Raw genomic sequence first — 18,415 nt, 5'->3', positions numbered from 1 at the left:
AATAAATTAATAGTTAGACTTAGAAATGAGGACTTAAGCGCGTAGAAATTAATCATGGGTAGCATAAAAATAAGAAAATTATTAAAAAAACATGAAACATCCAGAAATAATAAAAAAAAGGAAAATAAAAATACTTTTTCTATAGTGTGGATGGCCGATCTGCAAGCCGATATAGTCTACTATAACAGCTGATGTATGCGAGTATGCAGCGCAACGCAAACGCACAAGTTTTATGCTTTAGTTTGGGTATATATATAGTGTTATATATATATTATATATTTGTATAGCTTGGCTTGATTAATTTACTTCTTGAATTGAGCTGGCAGCCGACCTTAGACGATTCAAGTCTCCGCAGGTGGCCAGTGTTGCTAGTGTTGCAAAATGCCAGACAGACAAAACTTGTGCGTTGTACGTTGCGCTATTTATCTCTCTCTCCCTCTCTCTCTCTCCATAACTTCTCTTTTCATTTTTTTGATTGCATTTTCAGATTTTAGCTAGTTGAATGCGCTTTCTGTTTACTTTTATATATATATATATAATGTGCGTAAGAGAGAGACAGAGATAGTGTGTATGCGTTTGCTTGTGTGTGAGAGAGGCAGAGATAGTGTGTATGTGTGTGTGTGTGTTTGCTTGTGTTGGTTTAACAGAAATCTTACAACAGATTTGATTTATACAAAAATTCGAAAATTAATATTAATTATTAAACTAAATATTTGCATAACAATTAAAATAGGACGACTTTTGCTTAATATTTAATACATTCTCTTTAAATCTTTTTTCAGTGTTTTACTTTTTTAACTCTTCCTCTTTCAATTTTGCTGAGTAGGGTGTGTATTAATTTAGTAGGGTTGTTCACTTTTGAAGTGAATTTTATTTTGTTTGAATTTCTATTTGTTTTTTTTTTTCTTGTATTTAGCATTTAGTTAATTTTTTCGCTCCCTTCGAAAGTTGCACACATTTTATATATTTAAATATATTTACAATAATTTTGTTGCTGTTTTGTTTTTTAATTTTCGTGAGCAAAAATGAAGAATTTGACAAAAGTATTCTAATAGATATAACTACAACGATTTCTCTACGTGTGTTTTTTGGGCGTGTATTTGTTTTTACCTTTAATAATTTGAAACATGCACATTTATGATTTTGTTTTTCTTTAGATAATAATTTGCTTTTCGTTTGTTAATTAAATAATTAAAAATTATAAAAATAGCAGATTGTTGTTTCACATATACATATACATATACAAATATATATATATATATATATATATATATACAGAATCAGTGTGAATAAAAATGTTGATCTCATCTTCTTATTCTTCATCATCATCTGCTGCTGCTGCTACCGCTGACTTTCAAGTAAATTTCTTTAAGTGTATTTTTTTGCTTAGGCGCTTGCTTCGGATATTTTCTTGCTTGCTTTTTACAATTTACAATGCACAATGCAAATTATCACATATTTTGTTTTCTTTATTATTCTCCCTTCACGCTTTCCTTTCATCATTATCTTTCTCTACCCATGCACATTGCGCGGCTCAAATTCTACTTTATACAATATTTAAGTATTTCTTTGAAGCCAATTTAAAATTTTTTAAAATTTTTTTCTTAGCTGAGAGTGTTTTGCATTTCATTGATTTGTTTTTCTTTTTTTTTTTGCTTTTGCTTTTGCACAACTTCTTTCGAGCGTTAGATATCATAAAACAGCGTATTCAATAAACAAAAAGAAAAGACGTTGAAAAAAATTGGAAAACAAATAAATTACATTTTCATCTTTCGTTTTTCTCTCTGTGTATTGCATAGAAATCTTATGTTAATTGGCGCAGCAGCGCTCTGTTGAAAAGAGATTGAAAACACTCTGTTAAAGCCGACGTTTACAGTTGGCCAGCCGCAGCCAAGAGCTGCTAACGCGCAGTCTATCCATCTAACTATGTCTGTCTATGTGTGTGTATGTGTTCATATGTTTTTTGTGTATGTGTGAAGGTATGTGTGTTAAACAAATATCACAATCGAGAAATTAACAAAATGGCGGCTGCAGCAGCGCTACCAGCAGCCGCAGCCGCAGTCGCAGCAAACAGCCCGAAACGTTAACAGCAGAGCTCTTTCCTCCTCCTCCTGCTCTCAACCACACTCTCTCTTTTTACTCACTTGCACTTGCTCTCTCTGCGCTCTTTGTTTGTAATACTTTTTGTTTTTGGTCTGCTTTTGTTGTTGTTAATGTTGTTGTTGTTGTTGCTGCTGCTGCTGTTGCTGCTGGAAGGGGGCGGGGGCTGCTAACGCTTAACTCTGTCGCGGGCGACAAAGTGTTTTTTGTATTATTATTTCGACATTCCAGTGCCCATGGACAGTGGGCCACATTAATAACATTACGATTAAAACAAACTAACAAACAGCTTAGGACATAGGTCCGTTTGTGCTGATGGCTGCGACGCCGCTGCCTCCGTTTGCCGCTGGCTGTGCTGTATCAACTGCTGCAATGACTGTGTCGACGCCGCTGCCATTGTTGCTGTTGCTGCCATTCTCTGTTCCGCTGCCATTTGCGATGATTGTGGACGGCGCTGTTGCCGCCGCTGGGCTAGTGGCCGCTGCCGATGCCGGCGTCGCAGTCACTGCTACGGCTGCTGTTGCTGCCGGCGGCGCTGCCTGTATGGCGGGCGTTGCTGGCGGCGCTGCGACCGCTGCCGGCTGCTGACTGCCAGCGATTTGCAACTGCATCTGCAACTGTTGCAATGTCTCCGGTGACATGTTCGACTTGAGTATGTTATTCTCCAGCTCCAAATTGGAGATCTTGTCCATCAGCTCGGAGATGCGCTCTTTCAATACCTCCACTTCCTCGCGCACCGCTATCATGAGGTGCGACTTGACCAGGTCCTGCAATACGAAAAAAAATTTAATCAGTAAAGAAACTAAATTACAAAAATTCAACTTATGTTAAGTTTACAGACATAATAACATAAAATGTTAACTAGCGGATCATTTATGTTGAATAAGAGTGCCAGCTACTTTGCTTGCTTTCTCTCTCTTGTTATGTTAATCGCTGCAGTAGCTCTGCTAGCCGCGCGTTAACATAACCGCTTTCTGTTATTCGCCTATGCGCTTATCGATAATAAAGAAGGCTTTGGCGCTGAGTTTAAAGTTCCAATGAATGGCTACAAAATCAATATAACACCCATTCATGAAACAATTTTCAATGTATGTAGCGTGTTTTGCCACATATATGTATATATGTATATATAGTCATATATTTTATGACAAATGTCAATGCCAACATGCCACGCGTGTTGCCAATGCTCATGAAAATTTAATATTCCCATTAAGTGGTAGAGTGGGCGTGGTTGGAGGCCATTTCAATACAACGACAGATTTTTAACGAAACAAATGATTGTCTTTGCCTGTTGCCATCTCGCTCGCACATTGCATGTGTTTGTGGCACGTGCAACACGCCAAGCAGTCAGGTGAGTACGTTTTCTTTTTCATTTTAAATGCTTTTTCATTTTTGCTAAAAATTACGATTACATATTCTATTTAGTTTATTGCTCAGTGGCAACAAAACATCATATATAAAATAAATTTATATTTACATGTATATACATTGTAAATTATTAGCTTTAAATATTTTTGTTCAACTAATTTTGCTGCCACGCTGGCAAAAACGCACACGAAACGCGCACGAAACGCGCTTGAAACGCTCGCGATTTTGCTTAGTCATAAAAGTTGAAACAAATGAAGCTCATGATTTATAGCTGGGTGACCTATGCGAAGGTGGGCGGCTTGCTGAGAGGCATGGTCAATGCGCTGTCGTCTCGCATGTTCTACAGTGATTTTCTTTTCTTTTATTCTTTTTTTTTTGACTGGGCTTTTTGCCAAGCGTTCGAATCACAAAAAACGCGTCGAGTCTATAAATATTTGCACGTTTTTTCCTTTGCTCATAAAATGTTTACTAAATTTATTTAAATAAATATAAAAATTGATTGTTTGAATACCTCCGATTTTTTAAGAAATATATAGGCAAGAATTATTGATAAATTAAAAAAAAAATGTATTTAGAATATTTTAAAGTTTGGTTTTACAATAATAAAATGATAATTTTTATAAAATTTACTATGTGAATCCCTGCATATAAAAAAAAGAGTTGATAAATCCATAAAAACATGTCTAAAAGTCAATAACAAAAACTGGTTTAAACTGAATTGAATAAGAGCAAAAGAAAAATAAAAATAAAAATGCAAATACTGTAAACATTTGTATAAATAAATATATATATGCAAGAAAAGCTTAAATGTGCTTGAAATTCGTAATGCAAACCAATTAATTAATGCATTAATTATAGACAAATTATATACATAAAATCTTTTTTTTTCAGAATTAGAAATTTTTAAATAAATGTTAAAGTAACAATTATTAATTTTCATATTTTTTGGACAATTTATATACGTTTAATTTTTTCCTATGTATATGCAGAGTTTAATATATGGTATATATTCAAATCTGCAGGTAGGGATTTAGCCACAAGAATGCAAATGCATTTACCACACTAACACTAACACACATACACATACAGGCAAAGACAGACAAATAGAAATTGGTAGTCGGGTCGAGGTTCGTTTTTGGGGTTCACGCGTGTCGCTTTCTGAGGTAGACACCAAACGTTTCTGCTGCTGCTTCTTCTACTACTTCAGCTTGTTTTTTTTTGTTTTTTGAGTCTTTCGTTTATTTTCTTTTTTGCCTGCACTCAACGAAACTCACAAAAAAAATCACCAAATATGGCGTCGCTTCACTTGTTCCATGTGCTCTTTGTTTTTGCTTTTTAACATATTTTCATTTTTAATTCTTTTTCAACTAAATACACATATACATACAAACATACATATACAAAAGTATACATATAAGTATATTTATATATATTTTTTTTACATGTTTGCCTTGAATGCGCGCAGCCTCAATTGAAATATATATATAAAAATCTATGCACAAAAAATCAATAGAAAATGCAAGGTGACATTTTAGCTAATGCAACTAACTATATACTATATATATATATATTTTTTTATTTATTTTTCTTCTTATACATACTTTGGCATTTGGCACCATCACATAGCAGGGGCTGTCGTAGCCCTTTTGCCAAATTTCGTAGAGCCAATTTTCAGGCTGACGTAGAGACATGGTGCCCATCATTTTATATATATGTTTTATTACACTTGAGTATTGAATTCAGTAAAAGTATTTTTTCCCAAGTTTCTCTTCTGCGAGTATCTAAGTTCTTTTTCTTTTTGTTTTATTGCACTTTTCACGCACTTATATAATACAAAATTTGTTGTAGTGGTGTATCACAGTTATAATTTGCTTTTTTGCTTTGTGCCTTGGTTTTGCGTTTTTGCTTTTATTTTTTGTTAAATTTTTGGCTTTGGTTTCTTTTGCGTTGTTCGCACAGCAAAAGTTCAGCAATAACTGAATACGCAGCACAGCTTTTAGAAATTATGAGACCGGCGCAGAGCTTTTGCATTTGCATTCGACACTGAAAGCTCTTTTTTTTGTAAAATTTTTCTCGACTGCTGATACTTTTACAGTTCTTGTTTGTTCTTTGCTTTGGCTGAGTGAATGTAATTCACAATTGAAAAGTCTCTTTTTGGCTGCTCGCACAAAATATTTATACTTTAAAAATGTATTTAGTAATATCTTATTTTCAATAATTTTTATTTTTGTAGTATTTTTGCGTTTGGCGTGCGGCGCGTTGCGAGTTGAACTGGCGACTGAACGTCTGCTTGCAATTAGCGACGCATTTTATATAAAATGGCAGCGACAGCGACGAGAGAGCGTCAGAGAGCGCAAGAGCATAGCAAACCAAAAGAGCGCGAGCGCGCTGGGAGCGTGAGTGTGCATGTGACTGTAGCGTGTGAGAGAGAAAAAGAGAGCGGTCTGCTGTGTATCTGCTGGCAGATACTTTATTTGGGAGTGCGCGCCATGTTGCGACAGCTATACTGTTGTATGTACATATACATATATGTCGTTGTGTATGTGTGTGTAGCTCATTGACGGGTATGTATCTCTATCTATCAGCATTTCTACCAAAAGCTCCGCTACTGCGGCTGCCGCCGCTGCTGCTGCTGTTGTTGTTGTTTTTATTCTCTCTGTTTGTTTTGACGCGATTTGCCTCAATAATTTACACACTATATCTTTTTTTTAATAATCATTTGGAAAAAAAAGACAGCAACCAGCGCCCCAAAAATTTGTTAACAAATTTAAGAAACCAGCCGGCATAAATATTTAGCTGTACGTATATACATAAATACATACATGCACATATCCACAAAGTATTTCAAACAACAACAAATTTTGCCACTCGTTTTCGGCATGACAAATTTGCTGGCTGCTTTTATTGTTGTTTTTTTTTTTGCTGCTTCTTTTGACACTTTTGCGCTGCGACGCAAAAACTTTACGACAGTTTTTTATCATAAAAAAAGACAACAAACAAAAAAAGGAATGCTCAGTGAGCGAATGGGCGTTCTTATAGATACTTTTTGAGCAAACATGCGAGATTTTTTTCTTTTTTCGTATTTCAGCAAAACAAAACAAAAAACGTGGTTGGCTTTTCACCTTTTTGCGCATTGCGTTTTATCTTACAGAGCAGAGCTTCTTACATAGCTTTGATTTGAAATGCCATTCTTTATACACACGCATATATACATATATATAATATATGTATATATAAGCGTGGCTATTTGTTTCCGGATGGGCAAAAGAAAACAACCGCAAATCAAGCCGACAGCTTTTTCAAGGGCTTGCAAATTTGCAAAACAAATTGTCAACAACAACAGCAGAAGCAGCACCAGCAAACGAATGAAACATTAACAATAATAACAACTGTGTTCAAAAATTTAACATTCAACACACAGCGCGAGAACATGAAACGTATCGATTTCATGCGCATGTCGCAGATGCAGCCCCGCCCCCGCCAACGACACCAAAGCTACCGCCTCTCTCTTGTCACCCTCTCTCCATACACCCCATATACAAAACAAAGCTCAACAACAAACACAGATACACTCACAGTTACAGATACAGATACCGACATAAACACAGACACACATACACACATACATATACACTACATCTTTATATGTAGAAGCTTAAATCTGATTTTCCCATAGCTTCAAATGCCGGCAACAAATTGCAAATTGTAAAAAAACATCCGCGTTGCAGGCGGTAAATAAAAAATATTAAAAAATGAAAAGAAAAAATAAAACATGAATGTGTAAAAACAAAAAAAAGTAGAAAACAAAACGTACATAAACAAAAAACAATTAATGCCACATTTGTATAAACAAATTGCAATGGGTCGGAACAATTTGCTGTTCAGGAGGAAAGAGCTGCGCGAGAATCAGGGGCATGGAAGTTGAAAGTAAGTATTTAGGAGTCAGCATTACCATTATCGTTATCATTAGCATTGCCATTAGCATTAACATTACCATTATATTTATTGTGATTCATTCTCATTTACAGTTTCAATAATATTTTTACTTTATTAAGACTCTAATAGAGTAAATGTGCATTAACAAAGATGCTTGGAAAGAGTTTGAATATGAGATTTGATATTGCAACGGAAAAGTGGCTGACACTAAGTACTCAGTACTCAATAAGAGTACAGAGAAGAGCTTGAAGGTCAATGCGGTATAACGCCCAGTTGCAAGATTGAAGAAAGTCCAAGAATGAGAAGGTTTTTTTCAGGCAGTAAGCAGCAATAGCAACTGCAGTGCGACTTGAATTTTATGTTGAGAAGGGATAATGTCGTTTTCATTATATATATTATATAAAAACTGTTCAACAAAATATGAATGAAAAATATTAATAATAATTCAAATAATAAATGCAATTACAATATATTTTTGGTGCTTAGCAAGCAGTTGCCATACGCCTATCATACGCGTCTGCTTGGCAAACTGCCAATATTCAAATATGAATCTCAATTCATTGTTCACAATTCATTATTCATTATTTTGCTCATCAAAAGGAAAACATATGCAGCGAGTGAGGCGCGGGCGAAAAGGGTAGAGAGGCAGGGGGCACTCGAGGGGGTAAGCACAGCAATTACAGCTGTGAGTATTACAAAGCACGACTTAAGTATCCCGGAGGGAGGGAGAGGAAGAGAGAGAGAGGCAGATAGCGACTCCCCCGCACATACAAACAATGTGTATATTATATAGATTTCTAAAGTGAATGCAAATACAAAATAATTGTTATAAAATTCTCTGCGTGTGGAAATTTTTATTTGTTGCTTACGAAAAGGCAAAAGCAACAAATTGTTGCAATAAAAGTCAACTTTTTATTTTTATATTTACTTTGATTTATTTTTTTTTGTATTTGAATTCTATTTTTTTGATTTTCTATTAATTTCTAGTCGGAAAGTTTGGCACGCGTTCAGCGCGTGTATCGAAATGCTAGAGGAAAACTACGGAAAAGTGAACAAAGGGGCACGTTTGAAAAACAATTTTCATTCAATGCACTGGGAGAAAAGGGTGAATACATTTGCAGAAGTCAGAAAAACTTGTTTGAATAGCATTAAAAAACAGCTCAAAATGTATTTTAAGAAAATTGCGAGTTTTAAAAAAAATTTTCCAATTTTTTGTGAAAGTACTCAATACTTTTATTTGAATTGTACTTAAAAGAAAATACAGTTTGAAAAAAAAAACAGTTTTTTTTTAAAGTAACAACATGTTTTTTGTTGTTTTTTTTTTTCTTAAATTTAATGTTCGAACTTTTCGACTTTTTCTCTGAGTGTACGCGCTACAGCTGTGGCAATTAAAAACAAATTCCGGCTGATTCCAATTCTGAATCATATTCGGCGCGTGTTGTGCGGTGCACAAATTAACGGGATTGCAGTTGACTGTGGACTTTGAGCGCTGTTCAACACTGCGCCGCAGTAAACCGAATCGCACTGCACTGACCAAACGAGCAAACGAACGAACGATAAGATAATTGAGCAACGTTTTTCGCGCTTATCACTGGAAAGCATCGCTAAATGTTTACGAGAACTGCGAAAAATGATCACAAATCTGGATCTTGTTATAAAAGATAGAGAGGGGGGAAAGAGAGAGGGAGAGACGTAAGATCAAGTAGACATACAGTCTCCCAAGTTGAAGAGCTGACAGAGACGAGCGAGTCACGGGGTTATATAACGACGAGAGCTGTCCGATTATAAAGTCTGACTCGTCTTTGGGCAAATAAACAACGGAGTTAACAGATGAGTTACGAATAGGCTAACCGAATAGTAAATAAATAACATGGCTAATGTGTTAAGTACACTTACACATCCAACAGAACAGATCAGCGAGGAAAATAAAACAATTGAAATAGGCGAGTTAACATAAAAACAGAAGTAAAGAAATTGTGCATGGAGGACGATTGTTGGTTAATCAATGATAATGCAATGATTGCAGATTAGCTGCCAATGACGAGCTGTAGAATAGCCATTGGCATTGCGTAACATTGAAGTGTCCATGGAGCATAGCAAGAAGAAGGTAATATTTGCGTTTGCCTATCAAACCGACTATGGAGGACAGTGTAAGGCAGATTCAGTACAATTGATAAGCTCAAGAGCACCCATATCAAATGACCATGGATAATGGCTTATAAATTAACATAAAAGTGACAATGGAGGACAAAGGCAAACGGCAAAAAGACAAAGAATAATCATTAAAACGATAAGCCAAGAGTTAAAGTGAATCTAAACTAGATCAAGTAAACTGACAATGGAGGACGTAAATGAAGAAAACATTAGAAGCCTCAGAGAACAAGCATTGGCAATGAAGAACGAAATCAATATGCGGCAGATCAAGAGAACTTTTTGAAGGCAACAGCAAAACCTGACAATGGCGGATCAAAACATATATAAGTAAGTAGAGTAGCCTAAGAGTAAATACTAATTAGTTAGTCTAGGCTAAGGCACTCACAGTGATTAGTCGTATAAAGTGAACGCTTTCAGGCCTATATGAAACTGAGAAGAACAGAGCTAGCGAGTTAGAGGAAGACAGAGCCAAAGAGAGCTAGAGATCACGCCACCTGTCAGCACCTTTTCAAGTAGACGTTCAGTTTCCCAGCATCTTTGCTGCTGTCAAATGTTTGCCAAGAGCAACAGGAAGGACGCATCATTTGCTGATGTTTTGACAGCTGTGCCAAATTGCAAATTTGAATTTGGCCAAAAAACTGTGTACCGTTACTAGACAAACTGGAGCCATGCGGACATGTGAAAGCTGGCAGCAGCCTTGAGGCTTATCAGCGCATTCGAACTGAAACTGGAAAACGACAACAAACAGCTGCTTATCAATTGAGCAACGGCTCATTCCCTCATCCCCACTCTCGCTCTCTCCACTCCTTCTGTTTGCCTAATCAGCAAACGAAAAGTGCCTGAGAATTTTTGGCTCGAACTTGTTTGGGGCAGCCGACTGCACTGAGAGAAAAAATGGTATATTTTCGCAGATTTGTTTGTTTTTGAAAAGTTGCAAGAAGAAAAGTAAATATCTTATTTATTATATTATATTAATATTTATTTAGCTCAATAATATTTTCATAAGAATTTTATATTTAACATCTTAAACCTTTTTATCAGTATTCTAATCATATCTGAATCATTTCTTTGCCTGCTCGTCTCTATACATAGTATCATTAGAGATATGTATCTGAGTTTTTGTTTTGATTTCGAATGAGAGCTGCCTTCTTTTTGATTGGGTTCTATGGAACAGCTGCTGCTGACGTTGCGAGCAGACGCTAAGTGGGCAACAATTGAAATTCATTAAAAACAAATCAAAAAACCCAACGACAATACAACAAAAATCGGTCATAAATTTATGAAATATATACTATACATATATATAACACACACATATGTATATATATATATATTAATATATTTTTATTCGATTTGAAATGGGTTTCGATTGGGTGGTCTACCACCTAGCTGGCAATCGTCTCATCTTGATTCGCTTATCGCAGCTGCCAAGCTGCCAAGCTGTTGCTTATCAGTTGTGTTCCACACCAGGCACGCGTGATTAACTCAAAGGCAAATAGAACATTAGAAAGCACCAACAAAAACAATAACAAAAGGCCAAGTCCGTTTGGTTCGCATAATCAACAAACTATTAGCACATTTGTTTACCACGAAAAAACTCTGGGCATAAAAAAGTAGACTGACTGACTGCGAGTGTAAACAGGCAAATATATCACAAAGCACGATGAGGCAGACAGACGTTGCTTGATACTCTGCCAAGTGCTGCTTTAGAGTATATTGGTTGCGACTTTCTATGCAATGAACTCAATTGGATGTAGAAAGGTTGCAACCTGTGGCATTGGCTTGAAGACTGCCCAATCGTCCAATCTATAAGGTAAACTTTAACTGTTTAACAACACTGGAAATCAAAAGATTTCACACTTTGCTTTATTTGAACTCTTTCCATAAATAAAATATTAGTTTAGTGCTAAGTCAGTTCAAGCTTTCGCCAAATTTTTAGCTGTTAACTACTACAAATGTCTACTGAACACAGCTAGAACTGTTTTTCAACACTTTAAATTAATAAATTTAATTTTTACTTTTAGTTTAAGTTCCTTGCTTAGTAATGAAATGCCTTAAGCTGACTCATTTGATTATTTAACTACTAAAATATTTAAATATGAACTCAGAAAACAAATACCCAAAATCAAGCTCAAGCGTTTCTCAACACTGGCAGCGTCCAAGCCAGTCAGCTTGTTCTTATCTCTTGCCAACAGCATTCAAGTTTATATATAACTTCCATTCAGGCATGATTCTCATGATAATTCGTTTGCTCATCGCAGTTGAGTGTTTTCTTCTTATTGTTGAGTTGTTTTGCTGGCACAATATTTGGCCAAAATAAACAGAGCTTCCAAATTGCCACAGCAGACTGTTTGCATAGAAATTAGTATGCTGCTACGCAAATAGATCAATGCCAAACAATTGAGCCAGCAGCCAGCAGGCAGTAGCCACTAGGCAGTAGGCAGTAGTCAGTAAGCAGTAGCTTTATCTATTAGAAAACTGTTTCAACTAGAGCCTCTATAGATGCTCTTTGCTGGGCACACGTGTAGCTCTAGCTCAAATAAAGCGCCAGCTCGCCAGCCTTATCAAGCAGTTCCCACACATATTGACATTTATATGTAAATACCGAATACATATTGTCCATATAGATAGATGTAGCTGCAAATGGGCAATTTGTTTCGGTTGCCAATCAGAGGAAATACCAATAAAATGCTAAACGAGCTAAATGAAAGACTGTTTGGTTCGAACAGCCACGAAGCAGCAATATAAATATTGAAGAGCAACTATTATTAAAAAAACTTGACTAAAAATTGAATGCAATGCATATCGGATATAACTACTGCCTATATAGTATCTATAACTAGGCATAACTATCCATTACTGCTGCCTATATCCGTCGTGTAAGCAATTCCTATATAATATATATAACTACCTACTCATAGCTACTGCTTGTATTCAATCTATATCCATAACTATTACCTATATACGTCGCATTCCTAATGCCTATATGCCTCAATGACGCATGAGCTTTAGCTATGGTGTTATATTCATAATAACCTGATGATAAAATAAAAAATAACCTAAAAGAAAGAATTGTAAATAAACAAATTTTGTAGTATTTTATATCACTAATATTTGTTTATGGCAAATATTTAAATATGCTCTCAAGATATCTTGTTATCTAGAATTTAGAAGTATTTTCTTATTTTTTTTTATTTATTTTCTCTTTAAAGTTTATTAAATGATTCATTTTAAGAATAAATATCATTTACGTTTTATTATATTATATTATATATATGACATATATTCCTAGAATTGTAGATTTGCCTCGATTTGTAGAGACTCAAAGAGACTCAGATGTCATGTCTAGATCTGCGACATTTCCCATTAAGTTCTAATCAAAATACATCCAATTCTGTGCCTATGCCTCGCAGAGACTCTTCTAGATATGCTCTTAATTATATTGACACATATTCTGACGAATTTCACGTCAATTAGGGAACTTTGAATCCAATATGATTAATTACTGTACACATGTTCATTTAGCCAAAGGCAAGTGCCTAATTAATTTCTATGATTTGGCGACTATTCAACGGAATTAAGCAATTCAAATCGCATGTTGCACACGTAAATGACATATAATATAATAATAATAATAATAATAATCTGATGCAACGCCCACCCAGCCAACAACGATAACTTTTGCTTTCGCATCGAATCGAATGTGAATCGAAAGCGTGCCAACAGATGAAAATTGCTTTTAAAACTATTTTCGGTGCGATATATTAGAGAAATATCTATGTGAGATATATGTGTGTATATATAGGGCGTAAGATTTGACAGCTTAACATGTGCTGTCCACATCTACATATACATCTAAAGATCTATACTATATAGTTTATAAAGATATTCGCTAAACACATTGACAGTTCCTAAATTAGGTTGATCCGCGTACGGAATAAGAAACATTACTCATCCGCTTCTAGCTCTGAGGCGGCATATTTGAAAGAATAATTGAAAATTGAGAATTGAACATGACACGTTCATCGGCTGCTGTTTCAGAGAAGATATATAAATAACTAGTATATTCGGTTCGACCTTAACCCAAAACCTGCCAAATTCCGCAAATCAACAACTAATTAAGCGACACTCGCAGAAATGGTTACAAGGATAATAATGCGAACAGAAACGAGCTGAAATGCAATCGCAAAATAAACAAAGACAACTATTTAATACAGCGTCAACATTTGCATTTGCTTTTGCTTCTTTCTTTTTCAGATTAGTTGTGTTCGCATTTTTAATTATTTTTCTAAATTTCACACGAATTGAGGTCAATGGGAAAAAGTTTATTCAACCTGAATCGAGGCAACATAAATGAGATTAGGCAACAACAATTATTAGAAGACGAAATTTGATTTTCCACGAAAGGATGCGCAGTAAATGTGTGTGAAAATCTTATGTGAGTAAATAAAAAAAGCGAGCTGTTTGTAACGAATGGCAAATGCCCTTTCCGGCTAAAGGCATGCTTAGAAAATATTAAAGTTGCCTTTAAGTCTACTTTGCCATTTGTCTCAAGCCAAGAAATTGAGACGAAATAGGAAGAGACAGTCAAATTATTTATCTATTAAAATAGATTGATAGAAAACTAGAAAGATATTTGTAGGAAGATAGCTTGATATTTAAATAGATATTGATTGATTATTATTGCTGGAAAGATGGATTGACAGAAATGGGCACAGAGATTGTAAGGTAGATAGATTGATTGAGTGATAGTTAGACAAAAGAGAGTTAGATGAGTAGCTAGATACGGTAGGAGAGAGACTGATGAACAGATGGATTGACAAAATATGTCTATAAGTTATTTGGTCGTGGTTGATAGAGGCAAATATATATAGAGCTATAAGAGCTATACGGATGTAGGCATAGATATATAAAAAGATAGTCTGATACTTATATTACTATATGTAGAGATAGTTAGAATTTATTAACCCAGATATATTGATTGACAGAAATATATCTATCGTCCACTTGGTTGATTGACCGATAACAATATGCATAGATCGCTATATAGAGCTGTATAAATAGCTATAGAAAAAGATAGTCTGATGGATTACTGAGTATATTAAAATAGAGATATGCATTGATTAACGTCTATTTAGACATCTGCCTATGTATCTATCACTATCTATCTATGCATTTGCCATATGCTGTTAGGCTTTTATTTCTCATTCCTTCATCTGGCATCTCCCCCGCTAAGCACTTCTGACACACTTTGTCACATATGCACATTACTCGCTGCGTAGGGTATTTAAAAATTTTAGGTGTTGCTATTAATAGGACTTTTATGATGCTTGTGGCCTCGCTCCCAAAGGGTAGTTCGTGTCTGCGTGTGCGTCAACAAATTGTCGGCAGACAGACACACGCACACTTGAAGATGAGAAAAAGTTAATTGCCACACGTGGCTAACGAATTTGGCTGGCATCTTCGGCTTTAGCCAGCTAATTTGCGCATTCAAATGCAATTAGCGCAGGTCGCGCGTCTGCCCAGGAGTCTGACGCTTACCTGGCCGAAATGCTAATCCGCATCGTAAAACTCTTTGTGTGTGGCCAAGCAACATTTGCTGCAACCGCCACAGACTTTAATTGCAGTTTGCGTTTTTTTTTTTCTTTTTCTGTAATTATTTTTGGTGCGCTGCAGTTGCAGCAATTGCCTGTGTTTGAGGAAAACAGGCCAAGCAGCAGCAGCTAGTTTTATGAGCCTTACATGGCCTGGATTTTTATGAGCTGTCTGCTTAAATGTAGAACTGGGTGTGAATTGCATACGGAATATACGTTTGGCTGCTCAAATTGAATGAAGAAATTGTGGCTGAAGGAAATTACATTAAATTTTCATTGAATTTTTAATTTTACGTTTACATTGTAATTTAACATTTAAATTTAAAAATTAATTAAAATATTAAAAATTTCAATTAAAAAAAATTTGTAACAATTTTTAAATTTTTTTTTTTTTAAATATATTTTATATTTGAATCTATTAATATTTATATTTAAATTTTAAATATTCATTTTTCGACACTAATTTTTAATTTAATTCAATATTTATTAATACGAGCGCATCAATTTACTATCAAATATAATTCGTATATCATTTGGATTTTGAAACTACTTTTTCTCATAATCTCGTAATAGTATATAAAACAAATATTTTAAGCTCCACTCATTATCTCTCCTAGCGCTCTTCATAAAGTGCTGTAAGTACACTAAAACTGTGACACATTTAACAACCAACTCGTTGCCCAAACAACCCTATCTGTTTATCATATTACAACACACACCAAATACCTGGTTAGTGTTCTCCACTTCTCTCTCTCTCACACTAATTAACGTCGACTATGCATATCACAAATAGTTCGTAAACAAATGAACAGCGAAAGGAGAACTGAAGAGAACAACGCAGAAAATTAATGAAAATTCAAACGAAGAACGGACGAGCACTACAAATAAAAGCAAAAACAAAATGAAATACGAAAAACAAAACAAAATAACAAAAATACGAAAAGCAAAACTAAATTATTTTATCATGAATTATTCAAGGCCAATCATGAAAGGCCTAAGAACGAACACACAACAACAGATCGGCTATGATACAATATATTGTTATTGTTCTTTTTTGGACCCTATGCCACAGAGGCAAGTTCCGATGATATATCATATCACATACACACATATATAAATCAACATGTTCTTAATGTGAATTATTTTTTTTTTCTATCTTTCTTTTTTTTTTGTGGCATATTACATTCGTTTTTGATTGAAATTCATTGAACGGAAAAATTTCCAATACAATGTAGACATCACAGACATCATCGCTGGCAGCTCCATGATAAACTAATTGACTTACGTTAACCGAGCAGCAAATAATTTATTATTATTTGTTTAAATTTTGTTTACCAACGTATGCCTTATGTCATAGTCATAAATGTTGTGCTTACCTGTAAAGAGAAGAGCGTAGGTGGGGAAATGTTAAATAGCAACAAACATATACTTAATATACATAGATATTTCTAAGAAACAGACATAAATTTCTATATATTATATATATATGGATTATACTCTGCCTGGTTTATAATTAATTGCCGCATAGCACTTAATTATAAAATGGCTCATCTAGCAAATTGAGTGTGTCGCGAAAATGATTTTTCCATTTTTCTTGGCTAAACTATTAAATGCGGAAGCAAATGCATAAAACGACGCGTTGTTCGCTTTGTAGATGCCCACACACACACTCGCACACACTCACACACCTCGCACACCTCGTTGTTATTTATTGTTGTTGTTCTGTACACAAAGACAAAACTTTCCACTATCTTTATAGGCGACAGACGTGGCGCGTAGTACAACGTTGTCTGGCCACAATTTTCCGAATATTTCAATTGGCATATTGGTGCCAGATTTGTGAGAAAAGAAGGCCTAAAGGCAATAGCAGCAGCTTATTGACTTTGATGGACTATGAGATACGCTGTATGCCATATTTAATGCAGGCGGACTTTCTAGGTCTAGAGGTCTTAAAGTTAGCGAATTATGTCTGCAAATTTCGTTAATGATCCGGGCAAATTTATCATTCAAATATATATGCTTAATATTAAACTAAACAACTCTCAAAATGTTAGTCAGCTCAGATTCTACATATTAAATTTCATGTTCTTAGCTCTTTTAGTTCTCGAGTTATACACAAAGAAAGCGACTCAAAAAGATTTTTAGTGATATTAGGTAAAAAGAAGCGGAAATCATTAATAAATGAGAAAGTATTTTTATATGCTATAAAATTAAGCTCATATATGTAATTAATTGCAAGTCCTTAGCTCTTGAGGTTCTGGAGTTATGCTTCAAAATTCGACAATTCAAAAGGTTAACAGCTATAGTAAAGAAATGAGAAAGTCGTTGGGATGGCAATATACTAAAACTTATACAGAAAACATTCAAGTCTCCAGCCGAACGACTATAACATATAGCTGATAAAACCTCAGCTGCTTTCGTCACTTCAAGTCATAACTCTGCAGCCAACTGAGCTACACCGCATACCCCTACTTCAAATGGCCAAGCACGTGAATATAAAATTAGCTTGCTTAAAAAAAAACAAACTCTCAACAAAAAATTAATCATTGTATTGCAAAATCATCTAAATTTAAACGATCGCTCACTGATTGTGCGATCGATTTAAATCGCATGCAAAAAGAAGAGAGAAGAAGAAGATGAAGAAAAAACGTAAACGCGTTTTCGTGTTGGCGGCGGCGTCTGCGATCATGGCCAAATTTAAACGAAAATATGGCCCGAAACTTTGCGACTTTATGACGAGGTTAACGCAGGCAGGTAGGTGTGTCTCTGTCCCGCGTCGCGAGTCGAGCGTCGCGCGTCGCCCGTTGCCAGTTGCCAGTTGCCTGTCGCGAGACACATGCCACGCACACGCAGCACCAACTCGCATTAACTTGTTCAACTGGTTCGCAAATCAATAAAAAAAAATGAATTAAAGTCGACTCGATGAACGCATTTCGAATCGCGAGACCCGAGCAAAACGCACTTGAGCTTTGTCTTTCGACTGTAATATGTCTGGGTCTGGGCATTATGAGCAATGCTCTATAGCTAATTGGTTTTAGGTGGGAGTCTATCGATAATGCCGATCACAGTTCAAGGCAGTCTCGAGCAAGCACATGGGCGCAATCTCAAGTGTTTGCTATATGGACACAGTCTAGCTAATGAGAGCTCGTCAATAGTTTATAAAGCGAGTCTAGGCAAACATTTAAATGCCAACTAGTTTGCTTTATAGATCGACAGCCAGTCAACAATATGACTGCAGTTCTTCAATCTATAAAAACTTGAGC

At 35.3% G+C, this 18,415-nt stretch overlaps 1 protein-coding gene across 1 annotated transcript in view; it reads right to left on the bottom strand.

Moving 5' to 3' along the window:
* Nucleotides 1-1,671: 1,671 nt before the first annotated feature.
* The window catches only part of LOC111591966 (protein bunched, class 2/F/G isoform), a 122,711-nt gene continuing 105,967 nt past the window's right edge, over nt 1,672-18,415 (bottom strand). Inside the window, exon 3 of the mRNA XM_030223368.1 lies at nt 1,672-2,867. Within this exon, the coding sequence (XP_030079228.1) occupies nt 2,391-2,867 (477 nt within the window). The 3' untranslated portion in view covers nt 1,672-2,390. The remainder of the gene's footprint in view (nt 2,868-18,415) is intronic.

Source organism: Drosophila hydei, unplaced genomic scaffold (assembly GCF_003285905.1).
Source record: "Drosophila hydei strain 15085-1641.00,03,60 unplaced genomic scaffold, DhydRS2 tig00000172-arrow-pilon, whole genome shotgun sequence".
NCBI classification, from domain to species: Eukaryota; Metazoa; Arthropoda; class Insecta; order Diptera; family Drosophilidae; genus Drosophila; species Drosophila hydei.
The sequence above is the reverse complement of the archived record's forward strand: the minus strand, read 5'-3'. Positions and strand labels throughout refer to the sequence as shown.